The sequence below is a fragment of the Gracilinanus agilis genome, chromosome 3, assembly GCF_016433145.1.
Source record: "Gracilinanus agilis isolate LMUSP501 chromosome 3, AgileGrace, whole genome shotgun sequence".
Taxonomy (NCBI): Eukaryota; Metazoa; Chordata; class Mammalia; order Didelphimorphia; family Didelphidae; genus Gracilinanus; species Gracilinanus agilis.
The window spans coordinates 389,383,802-389,411,020 of record NC_058132.1 but is presented as its reverse complement, the minus strand read 5'-3'; the positions used below and the strand labels follow the sequence as shown (position 1 = coordinate 389,411,020).

The window sequence follows — 27,219 nt, the reverse complement described above, 5'->3', positions numbered from 1 at the left end:
TTATTGTACTCATAGTTTGTAACAGGTCAGTTAAACCTCATCTGTAATATGTTAAAAGATTACATTTATTAATTCTAAAATCTATTGGTTGTAGTTTCAGTTAAAGTTTTATGATATTTTTCAATTTGTGATTTATTCAGGATATTAAAACAAATGGAATGAAATATAATGACTGCATTTAAGATTATTGAAATGAATTTTCTTGAGGTACATCTAATTGTTTTCTGATTGGAAGGCAGTTGATATATTGAATATTTCATTATACTTAATATGATTTGGTTCTCTTAATTTCTTCAACATTATATCAAAATTTCTCTAGTTATGCATCATTTTGTGGCTTCTGATCATTATAGGATGTGATCATATCCTCATTTATGAAATTAACAATGTTATACTACAATTACTGTGTGGTACACATTTTTAAATCAGCTTCATTATTATAAATTAATAGAAGTAATATTTTTCTTAAATATTTTCTTTCTTTTGCAAACCACTTCCATTATAGCTATCAGTCATTAAGTATTTATCAAGCATGCCAGACAGTATGAAAAATCAAAACTGTAAAAACCAGAGGTCTGCTCTTTTTGCAAGAAAGAATTATGTGGTATGGCAAGTATATATCTAATTTTATATTAGGAAGAGTATTGCCAAATGAGTTTTGTGTCTCTTGTGAAGACATAGGCTTTCTTTGTTTTCTTTCCTTCTTTAAAGTATCTACATTTTGCTTAAAGTACTGCATGATACATGTAGATATCTCTTCAGCCAAATAGGAAATTCATTTGGAAAAAGCTAGTTAATTGGTCTTTGATTCTGCCACTTTCTAAAGTAGTTAACTTGGTTGTTGCTAATGAGGTACACTAAGCAAAATTCTATTCCAAATTTAAATGAAAAAATGTCAAATTTGGAAGAAATTTTGAGACTATACTGGAAGATCTCTGGTTAGGGGAACTTGCAGTTTCTCTTTCCACTTTGGGATAGTTTTAATTGTTAATAACTTTTTTATCCCTTTTACATTAAAGCTTGAAATTTCTCAATCAAGAGATTTCTCTACCAAATGCTTTTGGTATGAGTGTTGTTTCCAGCAAGGCAAATCATAATCCATCTGTGCCTGTTCAATTTATGATGCTTGCCCATGGCTTCCCATAATCCTTGGAAGATCTTCATCTAGTGGATCACATGAGCCTTCTATTATTTCTCCCTTGTTCTTGATATTTAGTCATATCTTCTCTGATCTCTGCTTTAGAAGCAGATTAAATTTTGTGCATTGTGAGGCAGTTTCTAGGCTCTTTTAGCCTATTGCGGCAATTTACTTGTTATGTTAATTAAATTTTCTCCAGAAGTTCTGATAGCATTGACATCTGTTCTTTTACCCATTTTCCATTTTTGAGTGGTTTTTAAAATAAGACAGGTTGAAATTGCCTCCATACTTAATACTTTTTCATTTTCTTTTTTAAAAATTGACATTAATTTTCATTTTTGCTTTATCAAGTCATTCTGGCTATTCATGGGCAGTTAGTTGATTTGAAATAAGTTTTATATTTGTAACTAGTCGTTTCTTGTCTGTCAAAATTTAATCAGTTTGTTTTTTTGTATAATTTTATTTGGCATTCACCAGGCCCACCCCAAAAATTATTGTTCTAAAGTGTTCATGATATACAGGCATGAAGTCTTTAGCCTCAGAAGTCTCTTTTCTTAGTCCTGAAATGTGCTTTCTGGTTCATTTGTCATCAGTATCCTTTATCTGTATTTTTGTCCTTTAGTAACCAATTATTAAAGTATGTTTTGATTTAATTTTACTTAATGTTTTTTAAGTCTCATATATCTCTTAGTATCCCCCATCATTATTACTATCTTGAGTTCTTATAGTTGATCCCCACTTAAAGTAATTGCAAGCCAAGCAATTATATACCAGAATCATCCATTTATTCATTCATTCATTCATTCATTCATTCATTCATTTATTTATTTATTTGTTTATTCATTCATTCATTCATTCATTCATTCATTCATTCATTCATTTATTTATTTATGCCAAGGAGCTATAGATTTTATTTTTATTTATTTAAAATTTTTTTCCATGATTCATGTTTTCTCCATCTCCTTATCCCTCCCTCCTTGGAGTTGACAGTCAATTCCACTGTGTTATACATACATACATACATACATACATACATACACACATACATACATACACACACACACACGTATATATAATCCCTTGAACCCATTTCCATATTATTCATTTTCGTAAAAGAGCAATCCTTTAAGACCAAAGCCCCAAATCACATACCCATATAAACAAGTGTAAATCACATGTTTTTGTTTCTGTATTTCTACTCCCACAGTTCTTTCTCTCGATGTGGATAGCTTAGCATTCTTTCTCATAAATCTTTCGGGATTGTCCTAGATCACTGCAATGTTATCAGTAGCAAAGTCAATCATATTTGATTATTCCACAGTATTATAGTCTCAGTGTATAATGTTCTCTTGGTTCTGCTTATTTACTGAGCATTAACCCCTCAAAAATGGAAAATGGGTAAAAGAACAGATGTCAATGCTATCAGAACTTCTGGAGAAAATTTAATTAATATAACAAGTAAATTGCCGCAATAGGCTAAAAGAGCCTAGAAACTGCCTCACAATGCACAAAATTTAATCTGCTTCTCAAGCAGAGATCAGAGAAGAAAGCATGTAGGTCTTTCTAGTTCTTATAGAAATCCTCCAGTTCATCATCCTTATATCACAATAGTATTTCATTACCATCATATACCACAATCTGTTCAGCCTTTCCCCAATCGAGGAAGACCCCTTCATTTTCCAATTTTTTGCTACCACAAAGAGCTCAGCTATAAATAATTTTGTACAAACAGGTCCATGCCCAGTTTTTTTTTTATCTTTATCTTAGACAGTTATTTTGAAAATGGTCTTAGGATTAAATACATAAATATAACTAATTAGGTACTAATACTTGATTATAATAGAAAATAAAAAGTATTTCCGTGTAGTTCCCTAGTATCTATATCATATAATAAAGGATTTTATTAAAATCCTGTAACTTAATTTTTATTTGCTATATTCCTTCTATATCATATTATAAAGGGTAGTGTAACTTAATTTTTATCTGCTATATTCCTTCTTTGGATATTGGCTTTTTTTCTCCTTTCAGAAGAAAAGTTGACCTACCTTGACTTTCAGCATAACTGTTAAGGAGACATTACAAAATAAATATCAGATACTTGTTGTTGTAATTATTTTATTAGAGCCTTGTTTCCCTAGGTATTTTCTTTTATATTGAGTATCAAAATAATTTTTGCCTAAAAAACATGATGTAATAGCTCTAGGGGATATATGGATAGTTTTGCTAAAAAAAATATAATTGTCACTTGGCAGTAATTTTCTACTATCCATATAGCCCTAGGGGATATATGGATAGTTTTGCTAAAAAAACATAATTGTCACTTGGCAGTAATTTTCTACTGTGTGTTTTGTTTCTAAAGTTTTCAGGACAAGAATGAGTGAATAATACACACTATATTTTAAATGTGGCACTGGGAAAAAAATATAATTATTTATTAATGTCAAAGCTGGTTTTGGCACAGAATTTTCCAACTAAAGAACTGAATATTATCATTCTGTAAATAGTATTTACAGTTCTCTTTATAAATATAGTTTGTGAGAGTTCATAGGAATAAAGTGTTGTTTTATTTCTTGCCATAGAAAATGACTGAAACATTGGAACATTATTTCTACTGGAAGGCCAATTAACATCTATTCCGCAAATATTTAAAGAGCAAGAACCTGGGCAATGGCGCAGAACAGTCCACAGCTTGATGTCCAGATGCTCCATGATCTCCGACAACGCTTCCCTGAGATTCCAGAGGGTGTGGTATCACAGTGCATGTTACAGGTAGATTGAATAGTAATGAAATTAAAATGTGAACCCTAATTTTCCTTAGAATTTACAATTTGAGTTGTGTGATCTACACTTGAGTTAAAAAAGGAAAATCTTAGAAAAAAGTGAAGGGAAAAATTGTGGGAAAGGAATTAAAAAGAAAGACAACAAATTTCTCTTTTCTATTTCTTTGGGCAGTTTCTTCAGCCCCAAAATCATTAGAGTAGAAGTATTATTCTGAATTCCTACATGTCATCTTCTTGTTTATACTTTTAAATACCAATTTATTTTTACCCTATTAAAAAGTTGTAGATATTTCATTACCATGTTATGTTTATTGTATATCATAACCTTTATACCAGGTAAATCCATTTACTTGAGTTGAAGTCCGTTCAACTTGTCTCATAAATAGAAAATATCTTTAAAATGAAATGCGATACTTCCCAATTTCTTTGTAGTCCCTAAGGGGAATGAAGGCACTTTCTTCCTCATTAGATCTGTGCTTAACTACATGATACTATCACCCAAGAATAAAAAAATTTAGATTTTTTTCCTTCAAATATGTGATCCAAGTATGATCTTTCCATAAGACTTTTCATTTTTTGCTTTGTATTTCTAATTCTTAGCATCATATTTTGAATACTGCTCCAGACCTGTGAAATGCAGGTGTGATAGATAGATAGCAAGACCTGGATCCAATTTCTGATTCTGATGGTTGGGGGCCCATATGATCATAACATGGTTTAAATCCTAGGTCTTACACATCATAGACACAACATATGTTTGACTTCAGTTACTTGGTCTTTTCTTGCATTAGCACTTTACTCATTATCATTTTAATAGTTTAGATATAGAAACTAAATTTTACCTACACTATGAGGGAATTCAGAGCTATAGTTGGTACGTCTTAAGTATAGTGTCACATTACTCAGTACAATTTTAAAATACTAAATCATCTCTCAGAAACTCTTTGCTTCACTCTCCTTTTTAGTTTGTGAATCCTTTTAAAAAATTTCCTTTTTTTTTGGATGGGAGAGGTCTTTCTTAACTTTCTGTTTTTGAGTACATAGATGTTAGCCCCTTTTTGGTTTCTCTTAAGCCAAGGTCCTTTCCTGTTTGACAGCCTTACTAACTCAGATCATTTGCTGTGTTTGCCCTTCCTAGTGTTTTTTTCCCCTCATCTATACCCTCTTTACAGCTAGACACTTATAAACAAGTTACTTCCCAAGTCTCCTTCCAATAATAAACCCATTCTCTCTTTAGATACTTCTTAATCTGAAGGTTCATAAACAAGTTCTCTAGCCCCTTTATAATGTCATCCAGTGTCATCAATTTTTAGTTTGCCTTGCCCAGCTGAATGTCCTTTCTCCCAAGTAGCAAAGGTTCTTTGTATCCTTTCTTTATGAATTAGCAGTACATGGAGACAGGTAGGTGACTTAATGGATTGAGAACCAGACTAGAGATGAGAGGTCTTGGGTTCAAGTCTGGTCTCAAGTACTTCTTAACTGTGACTCTGGACAAGTCATTTAATCACCATTGCCTAGTCTTTACCACTCTTCTGCCTTAGAACCAATAGGGTTTAAAAAAAATTAGCACTATTATTTGTTGAGCATTTCGACTCAGGAAATAGCATTATCTTTCTATGTAAACCTTTTAAAATAGAATTGAAGAATTCACATTTTATATTTTTAACACAAACTATAGGCCTTTATTTAAAAATCATCTTTCAATTTATCCTCACTTTTGGGGGAGATAGTTGTTTTTGCCATGTTCTCATCAGTTATTTATTTCTTCTACTTTTAAATGCTTGAATAATGTTGTACATACTTTAGTCCTTTTTTTAGGCTAAGAAGTTAATAAGATGTTTGTTATAACAGAGTATAAAATAATTTCAAGTTTCTTAAGGACAGAGTCTGTTTCTTTGTATCCCCAGTACATAACAAAATACATGATATAGGTTGAATTAAATTCAGCAATCCTGATAAGTAGGTTGTTCAACTCTTATTGTTCCCATTTTACAGATAAGGAAACTGAAATTTACTTACAAAACACCCAGCACAAATAGATGTAGAAAACTTTCATTCAAGCCATTAAAAAGAAGTATTTTTCCCCAATCAATTTGGGTGTCAAAAAGTGTTTTATATTTTTCTTTCTTTTACATGGTATTTTGAAAAATTATATGGAAGACATTTTTTTTTCTCCTTGTAAATTTCTGGTTCAGAACTTTGTGGGCAGGCTTTTACTTAGCTAAAAATATGTACACTCTTTTAAAGAATCTGATTTTAAGTTCTCTTTGTTTAACCTAATTTTCTCCTGTGAACAGGCAGATGTGTAAAACTGATGAAAAGAAAAGTGAAAGCTACTTTAGAATTTTAAGAGTTTAAGAATTGTTTTGGGATTGTTTTCAATTCTAGCAAAAAATGGGGTGGGTGAAGATATTTAACGAATGAAAATAAATAAAAATACAAACACTCATAAGTGCTGATGGTACAGAGCACAGTGTTAAGTTCTGGGGTTACAAATACAAAAGCAACGTAAGTACCTGCCTGTAAAGAGTTTAATGGGGAAATAACTTCATGTTTTGGAGTATTCTTTACAAGAGGGGCATTTTGGTTCAGATGATTCTAGGGTTGTTAAGTAGAACTAAAATGAAATAGTACATACCTTATTCAGGATAATAGCAAAGTTGATTTGATCCTGGTTTCAGAAATGAAGTAGAAGACAGGTTGGGGGAGAGGGTACTGAGTGGAGAATGACTTTTGGTGATAAGAGTAGGAAACCGCTTGAATAGCTGGGACTCATCCCAAGTGGTGTTTTTGGAGACCCAGTCAGTCATCAGTAGAGTTGAGCCCCAAGGCATAAATTCCCCCAAAGCATGTTTTCTGGTGTAGAATGCTAAGTCGATAGTCATGATTATATTTCTAGGGCAGGGATTTGGTGCCTGCTTACTTTCTCATACGTACAATATTATTAGTTAGCCAACATTTTATTTTATTTGTACTTTATGAGAAAATTTCATTCCCAGATCATATATAACTGCTCTTTTAAAGTAATGATCAATATACATTTAGTAATTGCTTATTTGGGGCCAGAAAAATGTGAGCTAGGTGGGAAGTAGCAAAAATTATTTTTTATCTATCCTCAGAATTTAAAACTATGGTCTTTCCTTTGGCTAAAATATTTTAGCATGTCTCCATTAGGCTTTGCTTGAGCGTAACATAATTTATAGTGTTAGAGTTTGTCAGTATGCCAATGTAACTTTGCCATTTCCCTCCTTCTTAGAATAACAACAACCTGGAAGCTTGCTGTAGAGCCCTTTCCCAAGAAAGCAGCAAATACTTGTATATGGAGTATCAGAGCCCAGAAGACAATAGGATGAACAGAAATCGCTTTTTGCACATTAACCTGGGTGTCCATCCACCTAGTAACTACCATGCAGGAGATGGAGCTCAACTTAATGGTGGTCGAACACTGGTACATAGTTCAAGTGATGGTCATATTGATCCACAGCACACCCCAGGTAAACAGCTGATATGCTTAGTTCAGGAACCACACTCGGCCCCAGCTGTTGTGGCTGCTTCTTCTAACTACAACCCATTTTTTATGAATGAACAGAATAGAAATGCAGCTACTCCTCCTCCACAACCACCTCAACAACCATCTTCCATGCCAACAGGAATGACTACATCTGCTATGCAAGGGCCTTCACCACCACCACAGCCACCTCCCTCATACATGCACATACCTCGTTATAGTACAAATCCAATTACTGTTACAGTATCACAGAACCTTCCCTCTGGACAGACTGTTCCCAGAGCTTTGCAAATTCTTCCACAAATTCCAAGCAATCTCTATGGGTCTCCTGGTTCTATATATATTAGGCAAACATCTCAAAGTTCACCAGGAAGACAGACTCCTCAGAGTACACCATGGCAGTCCTCACCACAAGGCCCTATACCACATTATAATCCACGTCCTTTACCTGTTTATCCACATCAGCAAACCTATCAGCCTTCTCAGTATTCTCCCAAACAACCACAGATCCCTCAATCAGCTTATCGATCACCACCTACTTCTCAGTGTCCTTCACCTTTTGGTTCTCCTCAGCATCAAGTGCAACCTCCTCAGTTGGGTCATCAGAGTTCACATGTCTTTATGCCACCTAGTCCTTCAACTACTCCACCCCATCTGTATCAAGCACCTCCAAGCTATCAGAAACAGGGAGGTCATTCAGTATCCTATCTCCCTTACAGTGCATCTAGTTTATCCAAAGGTTCCATGAAGAAGATAGAAATAACAGTTGAACCCCCACAGAGACCTGGGACAGCAATTAATAGAAGTCCATCACCAATAAGTAATCAACCATCTCAACGGAATCAGCATCCATTGTATACAGCCACCACTCCACCTTCAGGTTCTCCTTCAAGAGGAATGTCAAATCAGCCCAAACCTCCATTTAGTGTTAATCCAGTATATATTACTTATACACAACCAACTGGACCTTCATGTGCTCCTACACCATCTCCTCGGGTAATGCCAAACCCAACAACAGTTTTCAAAATTACTGTAGGCCGAGCAACAACTGAAAATCTTTTAAACTTAGTGGACCAAGAAGAGCGTTCTGGAGCACCAGAACCTATTCAGCCCATTTCATTGATACCTGCACAGGGAGGAGAAAAAGGAAGCTATAAATTTCAGAGAAGTTGTAGTTCTGGATCTGATGATTATGCCTATACTCAAGGTAAATTTTTCTAATCCATGTGAAATTTAGTCTTTAAAGTGATTTTTCCTGTGATGTTTTGTTTGCAGAGCTAATAATGTTTCTTTATGTTACATACTTTCAATCTGAGAAGTTTTATTTTTGAGATTCTATTAGTGCTAACTCTGTTAGACAATTATCACCTTTGGGCTGGAAAAGATGTCAGCATTAGAAAAATACATTTATGGGAGATAAGAAAAAGCACAGAGTACACAAAGTATGTTAGATGTTTGGATAAATTATTATAAAGAAATAGATGTGAGAGATGACTGATAATTTTAAAAATAGTGATAAATAATAAATGTAAGGGCAAAAGTGAAAATGGCAATGGAAAAGAGTTCAGGATTAAGTGAGGATATATAAGCAGGATATATAAATCAACACATTGTGTAGAGATCTTTGAAGTTAAAGATACCCTAAAGACTAGAGGGAAGGACCAAAATTTCACCAATTTCCAACAAAGGAAATTTCTAGGTTTTTATGTCTCATCTTAGTATAAATATTATCTGCCTAAGTTCAGAAATACAGATAGTTTTAGGAAAACTTCAAGATATTCTGTATATTCTATTAAAAATAGCTTGTCTTATTTTAGTATACATATGATTATTTTGCTAGCCCCTTTGAGAGAGATTGCAAAATGACAATGGCAAAATGGAGTTAGGAAAAATTTGAAAATAAATGTCAACAAAATAGGACAATAATGAGGTCAACTGTGTGAACTTTATATTTTAGTATTGTATAAAGTTATCAGCTCTCTTTTTCAATGTTAATCTTTACAATGACTTTGTAATGCTATAGCCTTGCTATTACATCAACGAGCAAGGATGGAGAGGTTAGCAAAACAATTGAAACTTGAGAAAGAAGAACTAGAGCGATTGAAGACTGAAGTTAATGGTATGGAGCATGACCTTATGCAGAGAAGACTTAGAAGAGTTAGCTGTACTACAGCAATCCCAACTGTAAGTGATTTTGTCTATTTGTGTGTGTGTTTTTAAAACTAGGTGTAGGGTGCTGATCCCATTCATCCACTGTTATTTTCATTATTTATATATACTAAAGTGTTTTATAAGATGAATGCATTTTTAATGAGAAATATGAAGCATTTTTGGCCTCTCATAAAAATGAAATATAAACTATAAATGTTTAATATATTTACTAATTTACTATTAGTTATAAAAGAGCCTAATGTTATTACAACTTGTTTATATTTTAGGGTCATTATAATCAATATTCATTTGAGGTAAGGCCTCCTAACATTACTGTTAGTCCTTGTTCAGCAATGAGGTTTTTTTTTTTTTGTACAAGCACTTGCTTCGAAATACAAGACAATATACTAGGAGTTTTAAGAGAAAGACCTTCCCTCTATGCAAGCTTTGCATTTCCATAAGTATATATAGTTTTAACCTTGTATTTTTAAAAAATTCTAGTTGTCATTATTTTAAAAATGAAAGCATAGTCATTATTTTAAAATATTAGTTATAATCAAGATGTGTTGGGCCTTATTAATCTAAAAACAAGGGCTTACTTAAACAGAATTAGAAACAACATTCTTCCTTAAAATTACTAATCATTCTGTCATAGTCTTTGGCAGAATTTAAAAGCTATTTGAATGTGTCATTCTTATTTTGGGGGTCAATTTAGGTGCTTATAATCATTTGTGTTAAATTACATTGTATAAAAAATTAACATTTCATTTTGAATATGTATAGTCAAGTATGATTTTTATTTTTAATCCCTTTTTCTAAAGAAAAAAGTACAATCAAATCTAACTAGTTTAGATTATTAATTATAAGCTAACAATGTATAGTTAAGGATGATTGCTTCTTGTTTTACTGAGAGAATTGATCCCTTCACATCATCCTCTATTGGCCCCCTTGTTAATGACAACCTGTATATTTTGTGCTTGATCTCATTGCTTCCAATTTTCTCTAGTAAATTTCAGTGTTAGTCATTGTCCACTCCTAGTAGTTTTCAAATTCTTTCTACTGATTTGTTCCTTAAAAATATTAAACATGGCTTCAAACATGCCTTTGTCTCTCCCATCCTTAAAAAACCTTCACTAGATCTTAACCATTCCTTCAAACTGTTGTCCTTTATCCTTTTATCTTATAGTTCTCTTCCCCTTTATCAAACTCCTAGAAAAAACTGTTTACACTCATTCCTTTCACTTCCTCTCTTCTCATTCATTCTTCAACTTTGCACAATTTGGCTTCCAACTTGAATTTTCATTTGAAATTACTGTCACCCAAGTTACCATAGATCTTTTCATTTTTGGATCTTATGTTCTCTTCTCAATCTTGACTTCTTTGAAAGTATTTGCAACATTTATTACTGTTAAACTGCCCTCTCCTGTCTTCTATTTATGTTTTTACATAAATACATAAATTTACAAAAATACATAAATACATACATTTACTCTTTTAGTTCTCCTACCTTTCTAACTGCTCTTTCTCAGTTTCATTTTCTAACTCACATTCTAATTCACATTCCCTAACTGTGGGTGTTCCCTAAGACTGTCCCAGGATCTTTTTTCTCTGTCTTCTTTCAGGGATGCTATTAGCTGCCATGGTTTTAATTATTATCTCTGTGCAGATGACTCCCAGATCTAGATCTCCAATCTTAATAATCCAATCCTCAATGTCATTCTGACATCACCAGTTGCCTATTGGGCAATTCAAACTAGATGCTCAGTTTGAGAGCTAAAACAGAACTCTCTAACTTTCCCCCAAACCTACTCCTCTTTCAAACTTCCCTCTTTCTATTTAAAGCACCACCACTTTTTCCCGTCACTCAAGTTTGTAATCTCAGCATTAATTTAGACTCTTTTTTGCCCTTCACCCCAGTTTTATCTAATTATTGCCAAATCTTGACATTTCTATCTTCACATTATGTCTTGCATCAGGCTCCTTGTCAGGACTCATAGCTACCACCTTCATTTAGGCCCTCAGTACCTCTCACCAGGATTTTTTCAATGGCCTCCTAATTAATCTTTCTATATCTAATCTAATCCTACTGCAGTCTTGTTCTCCACTCTGCTGCCAAAATAATTTTTCTTAAGCACAGATCTGACCATGCTGTTCCCTTACTTGGTAAACTCCAGAGTATCTCTTTTGTTTCCAAGATCAAAAATAAATTACTTTTTGGTTTTTAAGGCATTTTGCAACCTGGCCCAAACTCATCTTTCTAGTCTTCTTAAGCATTACTTCCTCTATCATATTTGGCAGTTGAGCTAAACAAACTTTCTCTCTGTCCCTTGTCTCTGTGCCATTGTGTTGGCCACCATATCATTCCTGGAACACTCTCCCCTCTGATCTCTGCTTAATAGAATTCCTCTTTCACATTATGGTCAAATGTACACGAAGCCTTTCCCGTCCCCAATTGCTAGTGACCTCCCTCTCAAACTTCTTTGTATTTGTATTTTTATATTTATTCTCTGAATCCTTATGTATGTATTAGAATGTGGGCTTCTTAAGAGTAGGTATTGTTTCCATTTTTGTTATATTTTTCCAGTGCTGAGAACAGTGCTTGGCACATTGTAGGTGCTTAATAAATGCTTGTTGGTTGATTGTAATTATTATTTTTAACTTGTTAATGAGCTCTCAGTTGCTTATCTGTTTCTTATTTAAACAATACTTCTTCATCCTTTTTCTCATTTACTCAGTTTCTGTTACTATGTATAGTTTTTCCATAGGCTTGAAGGGGAAAAAAATGTCTTATAAGCTACTTGAGAGCAGGATCCCTTCCTTTCTCCTCAGCTTTTAGATTACATCTATACTAGGCACTCAGGATATTAGTTGAGTAAGTTAGAAACAATTCCTGACTTTTTTGAGTTTTTATTTTTTTGTAGAAAGCAAGCTATATGTGTTTGGAATTGTTACTTAATACAAAAGAGTTTGTGGTTAAGTTAATTAGGAGCTAGAGATAAATGGACATTGGGAATATTTGTGGATGAAAGGAAAGTTGGGTAAAATTTATAAATGGAGAAAACATAAAGGAAGGAAATTCCAAGAGGGACAGTTTTAGCAGATCTTTGATATTAGCACATAGAGAACAAAAAACATTCCAAATTTTATGGTGTAAAGGGGGAAAAAGGGTCTTTTGGGCTCAATATATTAAAAGATGGTCACCAGAGGATTGAACTGTTATCAATCCTCAATTAAGAATAATCTCAAGTAAAAATTAACTTTTATGGAAGTTTATTTACAATTAAGAAGAGAGAGAGGAAATAAGGAAATAAGAATCTAACCCAGTAGGTAATTTATTACAATCCTCTAATTAATCCAGGTAGAACTTAACCCTCAGCCGAGAGTTAAGAGGGCCAGAGGCCCAGAGGTGAATGGAGCAAACTTTATTCACAGAGTCTACTAAAAGAAATTTCTTAAGAGAAGTTCGGGAAGATTCAGTCAGTTTTTAAACTTACCACGTGGAATTCAAAGAAGATATTTAAGGCAGTCTCACCAGGGTCTCAGCGTTCCAACACTCCTCCATGAACCAAAAGAGGTCTGTCACCAGATGCCCTCTTCAGCCGAAGTCCTCTCACTCACTCAACTCTCTCTTTTTAAAGGGGTCACTTATGCATCACTTCCTGTGCCTCCCTACTAATTTGCATGTCCAATCACAATAGACAATTTTCATAATACTGCCTAGGGGGCAGTCAGTTGATTCTGATGGACCTCCCAGAATTAGAGGTGTTCTCACCTTTGGTGATTATATCTAAAAATGGGCAGTGTAGACTTAATCTAATTATTGCAATGGTTTGTGTTTAGCAATACTGGGAATTCCTGCTGGAGAGTTAGATGTAGAATTGTTATGTGAAGAGCATTGAATACTATCCTGAGGAATTTGGACTGTTGTGTTTTGTTGTTGTTGTCGTTGTTTTTGTTTATGTTTTTTGGTAAACAATAGGGAAGCAATAGGGATTTTAAATCAGGGTGTGATAAATGTTTTACCCTGTTTATGGAAAGTTATTTTGATGTCGTCTTATAGGAAGGATTAGAGGTGGGTGAAACTATTGATTTATACAATCTTATTTCCATAAGATACTGTCAAGGTAATTTTAGCTCAGTTTCAAATTAACATGTTCCAAATTAGTGGAATTCAAATATATGAGGAAAACCTTGGGGCATTTCACTAATAAATGATGAATTTTCTGGCCATGGCAGACTTGTGAAAAATAGATGATAATAGACAACTTCTTTTACTATTCCAAGCCTTCAGCTTCTCTTACTATTATTCTATTCGTCCATTTTGCACTCCAGCCAAATTGCTTTCCTCTTGCTGTTAACTGTGCTTGAAATGTTCTCTTTCCCTTATTTTCTGTCTTTAGAATTGATACTTAGTGTCAGTTCTAAGGCAGAAGAATGATAAGAGATGGGCAATGGAGTTTAACTTGCCCAGGGTCACAAAGCTAGGAAGTCTCTCAGGTCATATTTGAACCTAGGACCTCCCATCTCTAGGCTTGGCTCTCAATCCACTGTGCCACCTAGCTGCTTCCTCTTTCCTTCTTTCTTTTTAGAATTTCTACCCAAATTTAAAATCCATATCAAATAGTAGTTGTTTCATAAATCCTCCTCTGATGTCTATTAGAGATAAAAATCTTCCCCTTCACATCTCACATTCAATATATAATTGAAATCATTTTTCATATTCAGCGATTATTTTTTTAAACATTTATTAATATTCATTTTTAACATGGTTACATGCTTCATGCCCCTACTTTCCCCTTCACCCCCTGCTGTCCCCCCACCCATGGCTGACGCACATTTCCACTGGTTCAGTGATTATTTTAATGCATAATAAACTCTTTAGGCATATTCAGAGTCAACATGTAGATTTTTCTCTTCTTCTGTACCTGAGATAATGCTTTAAATACATGTTAGTAGGTTTTTAGTAAATGTCAATTGTATGAATTAGTGATTTTAAGGAAAATTTTCCCTTTTGCTTTTATATTTAAAAAAAAAATGAGCAAATGAATCATCATGAAAATGACTACATTTTATATCAGTGATGGGTAACCTTTTAGTGAGGGAGTGCTAGGCCCTGCCCCTATCCCGTCCTCCAGACCAAGTGTTGTGCCTGCACACACCCAGAGATCCTGTATCCTGTGCCAAGCCCTTCTCTCCCACGAAGTGCCAGGCTTACCCTGTCCCCAGCCCCATCCCACACAGGGGAGGAAAAAAGCACTCCCATTGGGCTGCTGGGCAGAGGGGTATGTGAAATAAGGAATGTCCTCAGTGAGTGTAGAGAGGGGGAGAGGAGTGACCCAGGTGCTCTGCTCCCTTCCAGCTCTGTTGCCTATGAACCGTCCACCTTACCCCCTGTGCTCTCCCATTGGGATCCTGGGCAGAGGGATGGGGGGGTGTGTGAAAAAACATCATCAGGTGTGGTGGAGAGAGGGAAGGGAGCAGCTCTGTCAAAGTCTCTCTACCTTTCTAATAACGAACTCTAGGGATGGAGGATGGGGGGAAGAGGGCAGCTTCATGTTCACAGAGAGTGCCCTGTGTGCCGTTTTTGGCACCCCTGCCATAGGTTTGACATCTCTGGCTTATGTGATCTGTTGCAGAGCATAAAGAAGTAGGAAAATTCATTGAAAAGCTAGTCTTCAAATTATGATAGAATCATAGCCACGGTTAAAGAAGGACCCAGAATCATCTAGTCCAGTGATGCCAAACTCAAATAGAATTGAATCCTAATATATTGTTCCCAGTTATAGTTTAGTCTGGTTTGGACCTTGCTGGAGATTTTCATGCCTGAGTTTGACACCTTTTGATGTAGACCACCTTCTGTATTAACAGGCATCCCCTTCAACAGAATTCTCATCAGTTTTCTCCACATCTAAAATTTTCAGTGACAGGAAATTTTATCATTAAGTAATTTTACTACAGTGGTTGTAGGAGTTTCCTCAGGGGCATTTTGTTTACCAATGAAATCACAGGTCCAATCCTTAATCTGGTTCTCTCTTAAGAGTCTTATTGCTTCAAGGGGACAAACCATTTAGGAATCACTAAAGTAGTGATTGATGTCTTTGTGTGTGTAATATTTTTTTCTTGAGCCTCCCCTATAATCCACTCTTGACTAAGTGACTAATAACTTTTAGGATGTTCTTTGTGTTATTTTAGGGGTCTTATATCATCATTGGAATTAACTTAAACCCTTTCTTCCTGAATTAGCAAAAGTAAATACTCCATACTAATAGACTATCGATGAGGCTGTGAATTGGTTCTCAATTATTCTGGAAATAAATTAAAAATTATGCCCCCAAAGTTACTAAAATCTCCATACCTTTTGACTCAGAAATCCCACCATTAGGTGTTCCTTGAGGATGCTGAACAGAAAGTTCTCACAAATACCAGTACAATCTTAGTAGTACTTTTGTTTATCCAAAGCAAATTAGATGTTCACAGATAGGAAAGGGCAAAACGTGTGTGTGTGTGTGTGTGTGTGTGTGTGTGTGTGTGTGTGTGTGTGTGTGTGTGTGTGTGTATACATACAGAGAGGGGGGGGGAGGTGTGTGTGTGTATTTAATATACCATATGAATATAATATATTATTTTTTGTTTAAAACAAACATTGGAAGAATTCTATGAACTGCTGCAAAATGGAGCAGAACCAGGAAATCAACAAATACCATGACTTCAACAGTATAATGAAAAGAATTTTAAAAAAAATTGAGAGCTACGTATTTACAAAAACAACAAGCTTTCCCCAGAGAAGAATTGAAAAACATGTATTTTTCCTCTTTTTGCAAGGTGGAAAACTCTGGTTGTCACATTGTACCTACTGTCAGATATGGTTGATATGTTGGTCGGTTTCATCAATTGTTCCACCCCTCTTTCTTTTTTATTCTCTATTGCAACAATTCTTTGCAGTCTAAGTGGGAGAGAGAGAATGTGTATATTTTTATGTAAACATGATTTAAAAATACATCAATTTTTTTATTTTAATTATTTTTAATTAAATTGAATCAAATTTAATTAAAAATAAAAAATTTTAAAATATTCTTGCCTATTAAGATTATTATTAATTTATGTGATTTGTAAACCTTAAAGTATTATGTAAATTTCATTTTCTTTGTTTTTATTATTATTCACATCCAGGATTATTATAAACTTCAAATTTTCTTTAGTGAGTTGTTTTTAGCAACTTTCTATTCCTTTCATCTCCTTGTCCCCAAAACACTACTTTTGATAAATGACGATGCAGATTAATTATTCTTCCTATGTTCTTGTTAAGTCATTTCATTCATGTCCAACTCTTCATGACTTTCTTTGCATAGTTACTGGAGTGGTTTTCCATTTCCTTCTCCAGATCATTTTATAGATGAAGCACTGAGGCAAATAGGGTAAAGTGACTTGCCCAGGGTCACATAGCTAGTGTCTGAGGCTGGATTTGAATTCATGAACATGAATCTTCCTTATTTTAAGCCCAAAGGTCTAGCTGCCCTTGTGTTGCTGTGTTCTATTTAATACAAGGGGTTCATCCAATGTGTTCTTGGAAAGACTGTAGCACAAGTCCTACTATAGGTGAATAGCATAACAATTTGGATTCCCCAAATGGTTTCTCATTACTTAATAAGTTATAAATTAATAATACTTGATTTAAACTGTCTTAATGTTATCTAATGGGTAAATTTTTTATATTTTAGATGTTGCTTCCATGATAGTAAGCCCACAGAGGTAGGAAAGGGAGAGGGTAATCTTTGAATAAGTTCTAAATGAATTTTATTTTTTTATAAAAATTCTGTATTATATTCTCAAATAAAAATATTACATAGGCTTTTTTGCTTCATTTAACTGCTGAAGTACTTCCTATTTTCAAACTGGTGCATCTTCTTATTCTACTATTCTAGTGAATCTGTGATCTTAGCAACATGGGTATTTTGTGTAGTAGTGCTGACCTCAAACAAAAATGCCTGCTCATCCTGCATAATTGATGCCCTGCCCTCTCATAAGTTTACCTTGTAAGGATGTACTAGAGCCTTTTTTTTTTTTTTTTTTTTTTAGTTTTCCTGGTAGTGTATAACTTACCAGTGGAGCAGACCATTGATTGTTCCTTGCTCTCCATGTAACTAGATTATCTTTCTTTGAGTGATATATTTCTCTATCATCCTTCAAACCACCTCTTCATATTTCTCATTTATAATATGTTATGGCTTGCTCATGCCATAATTCACCTCTTTATTACCCTTTGTTTTATCCTCAATTTTACTTCCATCATAAACTATGGTATTCTGTGATATATCCGTATAAGAATCCTGGAGTAATAAAAATAGTAAAAAGATGGGCCTTTGTTATTGGTAGAAGCTTAGGAACATTAAAAGAACTTGATAATGTCTCAAAAGGGAAACTAGTCTGTGTTTCTTTCCATGTTCGGTTTTGCAATCTGCTTATTGTCTGTGTGCATTGTCTGTCCCAGTAATGTATATGATTGATAAACTGAATGATGTTGTCCTTTTGACTGCATATCTCAGTCTGCATAATAAGATTCTTCTTGATCCACTTGTTTTTTCTGGTGTACTTAGACAAAAATCTCTTTCTAATGATTTAGGGTGCACTGCTATGTTCTAGGGCTCAATAAAATAATCATCAAAAAATGAGCATCTGAAGAACCTCACCTATATTTATAGACCCCTATTCAATTTGAACTCAACCCTGGACCTCTTCCATGTTAGTGATGACCACCTTAGGCATAGCTTCCTGGTTTTTTTTCCTCATTTCATGATAAGAGGGCCTTTAATAAAGTGATTACTGTTATGTCTTTCAAGGAATATTGTATGATAACTTATATGTACGTGGAAGACAACCTGTTGAAGTATAACCAACTGGTTATATATATGCTATATATATGTGTGTGTATATATATGTACACAATATAAATTATATATATATATATACAATAAGACAGTTTTCTGTTATTGAATCAAATGTTTTTTTTTTTTTAGACAACAAACCATAAGCATATTGTGATATTGCATACTCTCTTTGTTCTCTGTATGATTCGAAAGCAGTGGACTTCTTTCTGTGCTTAAGAAACTTTCTGTGCTTAAGAAAACCTCCTCTCATAATGTGTATGTAGATTATTCTCATTAGCATTTTGATAAGATGGGCAAATGAACAGTTTGATCAGTGGCTAAGAGTACTTTAATAATTGGCCCTTTTTTTTGGTCAGTAATTAAATCAAAGATTTTTTTCTACTCATTTTGTAGCTTCCCCTTTTTCATGTTTTTTGGGAATTGATTGATCATTGTCCTCAAAGTTGTTTTACTTTTAACATAGACCTCTTGTTTATGTGTACTAGGTTAAAAACAAAGAAACCATTAGCATATCTAGAGCAATAGTCTTAGAGTTTGATGATTTTTTTAAAAGTTTGTTATCTTTAGAGATTTTTTCATTTTTTTTTTACCACTATCCAGTTTTGTCTTAAGTGACTTTAAAATGACTTTTCTTAGTTGAGTCTCAGTCCAAGCTTTCTTTTTTAAGTTATTGATATCTTTTGTTTTTATACCATTCCTCTCCAGTTATTACTTCACCCACCACCAAATAATTATACTACCCACCACCACTCACTTGTAAGAAGGAACAGTAGTTAAGCAAACCTACTTGATATATTTTTCATCATTAGTCCTCCAACTGCCATAAGAAGGGAGATGTTTCTTCAAGTCTCTCTAAAGCCAAGATTGGTCATTACAGTCACTCAGTATTCAGCTTTATTTTAGTGTTCTTTTCATTGATGTTGTTGTATTTGTATATATTGATCTCTTGCTTTTGTTTACACCATTCTGTTTCAGTTTATGCAAGTCTTCCTACATATCTCTACATTATTAATATTCTTTATTTCTTCCTGAAACAATAATAGTTCAATACATTCATGTACCAAAATTTATTCAACTATACCCCAACTACTTTTTTTTAGTTTTAAAATATTTCTCCTTTTAGTGATACTATATAGGCTTGTGATAATTTTGTAATTCTTTTGAAAACCATTTATGCCTTTTGATTACTTATTTTTGGGGAAATGACATTTCCCCTATGTATTTTGGATATCAGTCTTTTATTAGAAATAAAATGCAACCCCCCTTTCCCGCCCCCTTCCCCCCCCCCCCACAGTTGACAGTTTCTCTTCTTATCCTAACTATTTAATCAAAAGCTTTCATTTTAAAAAAAAGGTGGTGGGGGGGGAGAATGTGTATGTATATATGTATATGTATGTTTGTAAGTATATTTTGGTTCTGGTAGTGCCATACCTTCTTTATTTATATTTCCTCCCCATAATTTCCCTTGAGAGTTTTGACCAAAAAATTTGTTAAATGTTTCTTCCTCTATTATCCTTTTTTTTTTAAATGGAGTAATGCTACTATCATTCCTTTTTCCTCTCCCTCCTTCCTCCCTTCTTTCTCCCTTCCTCCCTCTCTCCCCTCCTCTGTCCCTCCTTCCCTCCCTCCCTTCTTCCCTTCTTACTTTCCTCACTCCTTCCTCCCTTCTTTCTCTCTCTCTCTCTCTCTCTCTCTCTCTCTACCTCCCTCCCTTTCTTTCTTCCCTCCATTCTTCCTTCCATTCCTTCCTCCCTCCCTCCCTCAGCTTAGACTTGATATTGTGTATTGGTTTCAAAGGAGAAGATTGGTATGGGCTAGACAGTGAAAGCATTAAGTGGCAGCTTGCTCTGGTCACATAGTGTGAGAGTGTCTGAGGCCAGATTTGAACCCAGGAACTCCCGTCTCTAGACCTGGCTCTCAATAACCCTTTCTTTCTGTTTTTAACGAAAATAAATTTGTTTAGAATTTAAATTTGTTATGCTATACTGCCAAAATTATTATCAGAATTGGGTTATTTAGCTAATCTCTGGCATTACTTTGAAAAGTGGACAGTGGGCAAGAACTTTAAAATTCATGCCTTTATATTTAAACCCTTAATATTTTCCATTGCATACAATGTAATATACCAGAGAAATAAAAAAACTAAATAAAAATCCCTAAATTCTTGCCACTTAGCCAGAGTAATAATAAGATTTGACTGTAACAAATATATCCTACAGGAAGGTTTCAGAAATATAGTTGGGTCTTAGGAGAGAAAAACATCAGAAAGAAGAGTAAGGAGTAAAGGTTGTAGATAAAATGTAGCTAGAGAGAGAAAAGGCCATGTGACTCTGAAATTGTTTCATGTGCTGTGCATATTTATTTCATCTAGGCTAATAAAAGGTAATGAATCTTCTTATAATGACATCATCCTCTACAAATCTAAAATCATTGATGTTATCTGTCAGCATTGTAAGCTTTTATTTAATTATTATATTTTGTTTTAATATCAAATCATAAAATAAGGCCATTTCAAAGCTATTTTATTGTGATCTTTTTTTATGTGATAAAAGCAATGAAAGTTTTACAAATTCTGTTCATATACAGTATATTTTTAACTTTAATGAAGTGTTTTTAATAAGTTTCATATTTAATTCAGAAGCATTGTAAATTTACACACACATTGGTTCCTATATTAAGTTTTATTTGTGGTCATTTTATTCATTCCAAATTTGTTTGACCACCTTTTTTTTATATATATTTCCTTTTTAAGTCCTCTCTTATAGACAGAGGCAATACTCTGAATAATTCCCAATTAGAAATTGTTTAACATAAAGCACAAATTTAAATGTTAGGCTTGATAATTACTTTCCTACAATTGCTATTTTGGGTCCTTTCTTAATAGCCTGAGGAAATGACACGATTGAGAAGCATGAACAGACAACTCCAGATAAATGTTGACTGTACACTGAAAGAAGTTGACCTCCTTCAATCTAGAGGTATAGACTTAATTATTTGGTTAAAACATAAGTTATAGTGTGGTATTTTAAGATGTTTAGATAATATAATGTTGATAAGAGATTTATAAAGAGAAAAACTTGTTGAGCATAAGGCTATAAATTCCTGGTAAATAACTCAATTTTTTTTAAGGCCACTGACTAAATTTTCCCCTAGAAATTATTTATTAATGCCTCAATAATGATTTCATTCTGAAATTCTTACCTTGTGAATTCTGCATTAAAAATAGATTTTTTTCAGTTATCATAGAATTATAAAACTTAATGCTAACAGGGATTTAGGAATCTTCCAATCCACTCCCTCAAACTGAGAAGAGAGATGAAACAAATTGTTTTAGGTGGACCCTAAGGGCCCTTCCAAGTTCTATGATCCTCAAATTTGTCCAGGATTACTTTAGTAGTAATTAGTAGAGCCAGGATTTGAATGCAGGTTCTACAGCTTCAAATCCAGTATAGTTCTTGTAAATTACTCATTGACCATGAAAGTCTTAATAACTTATTTTATATTTAGTATGTGTTTCATAGAAATTCAACTTTTGAATAAATGTGATTTTCTTTAAAAATCACTGCAAAAATATAGAGCTAAGAATTCATAATATTCATGTTTAGTTCTTTATATCATTTTTTTGTGTTAAACTCAAGCTTGCAATTGTATAATTTAAAAAATTTTATTATGGAGCATAATTTTTAAGCATGTAGTTTAAACATTCCATGGCTTCTAGACAAAAATCAAACATAACTTTTGAAAAGAATTCTGAATTGGAGTGAGGCAACAGTACAGGTAGAAGCAAATCTGGTGGTGAAAATTAAAAACCTTAATCAGATATGCCTAAAGAAACAATGTAGGAATCAGGTAGAGAGTTAAGACCCACTAATCTGAAGCATCAAGAGAATCTCTAGAAGTTCTGTGAGTAATGTATGCAACATTTTATGTAGAAAATGGCACCAGCTTTTTTTGTGTGTATGAATGATGAAGGGGAAGATTTATATGACTAAAAGAATAAAACTATCTGAACTATCTGGCCAGTCTTTACTAAGACTTCTTTAACAGGAGAGCTAGAGATGTGAGTACCACCAACCTTGACTTAAGTAATTGAAATAGCACATATAGAGCAATTAATGCATAAAAATTATAGTTAGAAAATCATGTAATTTTTAATCTTAGAATCTCCATGATGAAAGAGACCTAAAAGGTCATTGAATCCAATCCATATCTGAATATGAATTTCCTCTACGGTATCCCGAATTAGCATTTATCCAATCTGTGCTTTAAGATTTCCAGTGGTAGGAAATTCATTACCTCCTGGGGCAGTCCATTCTCCTTTTGGACAGCTCTGGTTTTTAACAAAGTTTTTTCTTGCTTGAAGAAGTCTGAAGTCTGCCTCTGCAATTTCCATCCATTCCTTCTAACTTCACCTTTTGAGATCAAGCAAAACTAGTCTTAATTCCACTTCCACATGACAAGCCTATGGATATTTGAAGACAGTTCTCATGTTCTTTCTAAGTCTTCTGTTATCTAAACTATATATTACTAATCCCTTGACAAGATCAGTGTGTGGCATAGTTTTCAGTCCCTTATCATCTTAGTCATTCTCCTTTGGATGAGCTTCACCCTTCTCTAAGTCCTTCTTAAAATGGGACTCCTGGAGTTGATGTAACATTTGAGACTTCTTATCAAGGCAAAATGTCACCTCCTCGGTTTCAGGAATTAGCTTCTATTAATGTTGTATCTGATCACATTAGGATTTTTAACTGCCATGTTACATTTGGTACATATTTAGTTCATGAAAGCCTCCAGGTCTTTTTCACATATAAGGAAAACATGTATAAGAGGCAATCTGCTCTAGTAGAAAGAATGCTGAATTTGAAGTTGAGAACTGCGTATGAATTCTGCCTCAAACACTTAAATATGTGTGAACTTGGGCAAGTCACTCAACCTCTCAGAGCTATTTTCATCATTTGAAAAAAAAGATGATAATATTTGTACTAGCTATCTCATAGGGTAATTTCAAGGACAGCACTTTGCAAACCTTACAGTATATATAAATTTGAAAAACATTTGTCTCCACTGTTCTGTACTTGTGTAGTTCAGTGTTCAATAGAAACATTTTTATTCCTTGTTGAATTTTATCTTTGATTTGGTCTAATTTCAAACTATTAAGATCTTTTTAGCCCCCATTTGATGATTCAACATACAAGTTATCCTTCCCAAATTCATATAATCTTCAAATCTGATAATCATGCTGTTTATACTTCAACGTAACTTATTTCTAAAAATTCTAGCTAGAAGAGTACCTTAATGTAGGACAAATTTATGTTATCATTTTAAAATACAATCATGAGCAGTCTTAAGAAATTACTTTTAGGTCATCTTACAATGTAAGTTGATGCATATAAATATTTGTGATAGAACATAAGAATAGCATCAGGATTGTAATAATATTCTGTCCATTATGTACCTTCTTTGGATCATCTATAATGGGATATTTTGATATTTAGAAGCTCTAACTACTAAACTTAGTACTTTAGTATTTCAATTCCTCATAGGCAGGGTTGAAGTTTTTTTTATTCTATATGATAACATAGATATTACATGTAATTTATAATTCTATATAATAATATTTCAGTGTGTAACTTTAAAATCATAAAAAGAAATTTTCCATTCGGGGGAAAAGTTATAATCGAGCATCTTTATGGTCACTTTTTGCTTTTAAGATTCAGTGATTTGCTGAAAATCTATAATAGTAACAACAACAAAGACCAAGAATAAGTGCTTTGTTGGAGGAAAGAATTTAAAGTATGAGCAAAAGAGTATTATATCTATAAAAGTCAATCTAGGGGGCAGCTAGGTAGCTCAGTGGAGTGAGAGTCAGGCCTAGAGACAGGAGGTCCTAGGTTCAAACCAGGCCTCAGCCACTTCCCAGCTGTGTGACCCTGGGCAAGTCACTTGACCCCCATTGCCCACCCTTACCACTCTTCCACCTATAAGACAATACACCAAAAATTAAGGGTTAAAAAAAAAAAGAAGAAAAAGTCAATCTAGGAAAATAAGAGAAGTGGGATATGTTGTTAATCTATGTGTGTGGATCACAAACATTACTAAATTTCTTTAAATAGAGTAGAATATAGAAATCAAAAAATGACACAAAATAGTTATAGTGAGCAGTTAAAGCTATACTGTCAGTGAAGTAATTTTTAACAGACATAGAAATTCTTATAGATAATGGTATCTAGATTTTTCTTCAAGAGATTGATCCATCATTTACTTTGTAGTTGTTTCTGTGTTCTATCTGTTCATTGGTTGAATTAATTGATAGGCTCTATGTGTAATACATTTAAAAACTTCAAGCTCATACTATTTTGAAATCCTGAGTCTCTATAGATTATTACATGTAAAAAGGCATATAAACTTATTCAGAATTTTAGACATGGACATATATCTTCCTTCTGACTATTTCATTCTACTTTTTCTTAAGGACCCATTAAGAAAGGAAACTGTTCTCATTGTATGGGCTAGTTGCTATTTCTCTTCTTTTGTTACCCAATAAGTTTGTTTATATCTACCTAAGAACAGTAATATAAAATTATTAGAACTGTTATTTTAGATAATTTAATGAAAAATCTCTAGAATGAATTTAAAGTCTTTTTTTATTGTTTTTTCTTCCTATGAGGATAGTGTCCAACTAAAGTTGTAATGAAAAAGGACAGGAGTTGAGTTCAGTAGGCTAAGTTAAGGAAATTATTTTCTTATTTTCTTCAGAATATTTTCTTCTATTCTAATTTCAAGAAAACAAGTCTTAACTCCTTGCTTTATTTTTTCTTGTTGGGCAATACTACAGTTATGGGAAAATAAACTTAAATTGCTGCTTTATTTTTTCTCAATAGGCAAATTTGATCCAAAAGCTATGAATAATTTTTATGACAACATAGAACCAGGTCCAGTCGTGCCCCCAAAGCCATCAAAAAAAGGTAAGTTTATAAAAGTACTTTGGTAATACTCATATTTTGACTCAATTTAAGAGACATTTATTAAATTCCTACAATTGTAAGTCCCTGATAGTCAATAGGAATACAGAGGATAAAATGAATCATCAAACATTTATTTAAAAAAAATGCAGTCTTGACTTTTAAGGAGCATACAAATATCTAAATACAGAATAATTTGAAAAAGGTGACTACTGACAACTGGTGGAGATCAGAGATAGTTTTTTAGGGGATGCATGTAAGCTGATAAGGATTCTAAGAGATTGAGTTGAAAGGACTTTATTTGGGCATGAAGGGGAAGCCTATGTCAGTGTGCATTGTGGGATGATGAAATATTGCTCTTAGAAAAAAGTCCTTTGCCTGGATTGTAGAATTTATAAAGGGTAGTAATATGAACTAAAATTGGAAAATTTTATTTGAGTCAGGTTGGAAAGAGCCAGGCAGAAGCAATTGGGAACTGATGAAAGTTTTCATGAAAACAGGAAGACTTTTACAGACAGATGATGAGGGCCTGGATTAATGGTGGTTTTATGAATTGAAGAAAAGGGTGACAGATGGTTTTTTGGTTGTTGTTGTTCAGTTTTTCAGTCATATCCAACTCTTTGTGGTGTCATTTAGGGTTTTCTTGGCAAAAATCCTGGAATGATTTGCTGTTTGATTCTCTAGCTCAATTTGGCAGATAAGGAATCTAAGACAAAAAGGATTAAGTAACTTGTCCAGACACAACATACCTAGTAAGTATCTTGAGTCTTGATTTGAATTTAGGAAAGTGAGTTTTCCTCACTCCAGGCCCTTTATTCTATCCACTGTGCCATTTAACTAACCAGGAAAGATGTTATTGGATTAAATTGAAAAAAATTGAAAAAAAAAATCAAATTACATGAAGAGCATAAGGGAAATAAAGGAGAGTGATGTGACAAGGCTTATTCTGAGTTAAAAAACCTAGATAATTGGGAGATTAGTGGGTTTTTTTTCTTTTTAAGACAATTTGAATTCAAGATGCTGGTGGAAGAGGGCATTTAGGTGGCTCAGTGGTTTGGAGTCAGGTCCAGATATGGGAGGTTCAAATTTGGCCTCAGATACTTTCTAGCTCTGTGACCCAGGGCAAGTCATTTACCCTCCACTGCTTAGATCTTATGGCTCTTCTGCTTTGGAAACAATGACAATATTGATTTTAAGACAGAAAGTAATTATGGGTTTAAAAAAAAAATCCTGATGAAACATTCTCGAGGGTATGGCCAATAGTTGAGTGATATATGAGGGTTTTGTTGATTAATGATTATCATTTTTAAAAATAAGCTGCTTAGAAAAACAAACAAGCTATACTATACTCAACTGATATGAAGAAAGCAAGGATAGCAATCATGATTTCTGACAAAGTTAAAGATAGAATAATTGCAATCAAAAGAGATAAACAAGCTATGTTATGTTAAAGGGTACCATATATGACAAAGCATTATCAGTTTAAATCTATATTATGCACCAAATGTTATAGCAATCTAAATTTTTAAAGGAAAAATTAAATGAGTTACAAGTGGAAATAGGTAACAAAACAGTAATCATGGAGGACTTTAATCTCTCTCTCAGAACTAGGTAAATGTAATCAAAAAATAAATAAGAAAGAAGTCAGGGAGGCGAATAGAATTGTAGATAAGTGAAGTATACTAGTTATCTGGAAAGAATTGAATAGGAACTGAAAAGAATATACTTTCTTAGTGGTACATGGTATCATCCCAAAAACCGACCATACATTAGGTCACAAAAATATTATAAATGT

General features: G+C 33.5%; 1 protein-coding gene across 1 annotated transcript in view; it reads left to right on the top strand.

Moving 5' to 3' along the window:
• The window catches only part of TAB3 (TGF-beta activated kinase 1 (MAP3K7) binding protein 3), an 80,663-nt gene that overhangs the window by 41,207 nt on the left and 12,237 nt on the right, over positions 1-27,219 (top strand). Inside the window, exons 5-9 of the mRNA XM_044670153.1 lie at positions 3,718-3,907; positions 7,175-8,633; positions 9,450-9,610; positions 21,347-21,440; positions 25,344-25,427. Coding sequence (XP_044526088.1) covers positions 3,806-3,907; positions 7,175-8,633; positions 9,450-9,610; positions 21,347-21,440; positions 25,344-25,427 — 1,900 coding nt within the window. The 5' untranslated portion in view covers positions 3,718-3,805. The remainder of the gene's footprint in view (positions 1-3,717; positions 3,908-7,174; positions 8,634-9,449; positions 9,611-21,346; positions 21,441-25,343; positions 25,428-27,219) is intronic.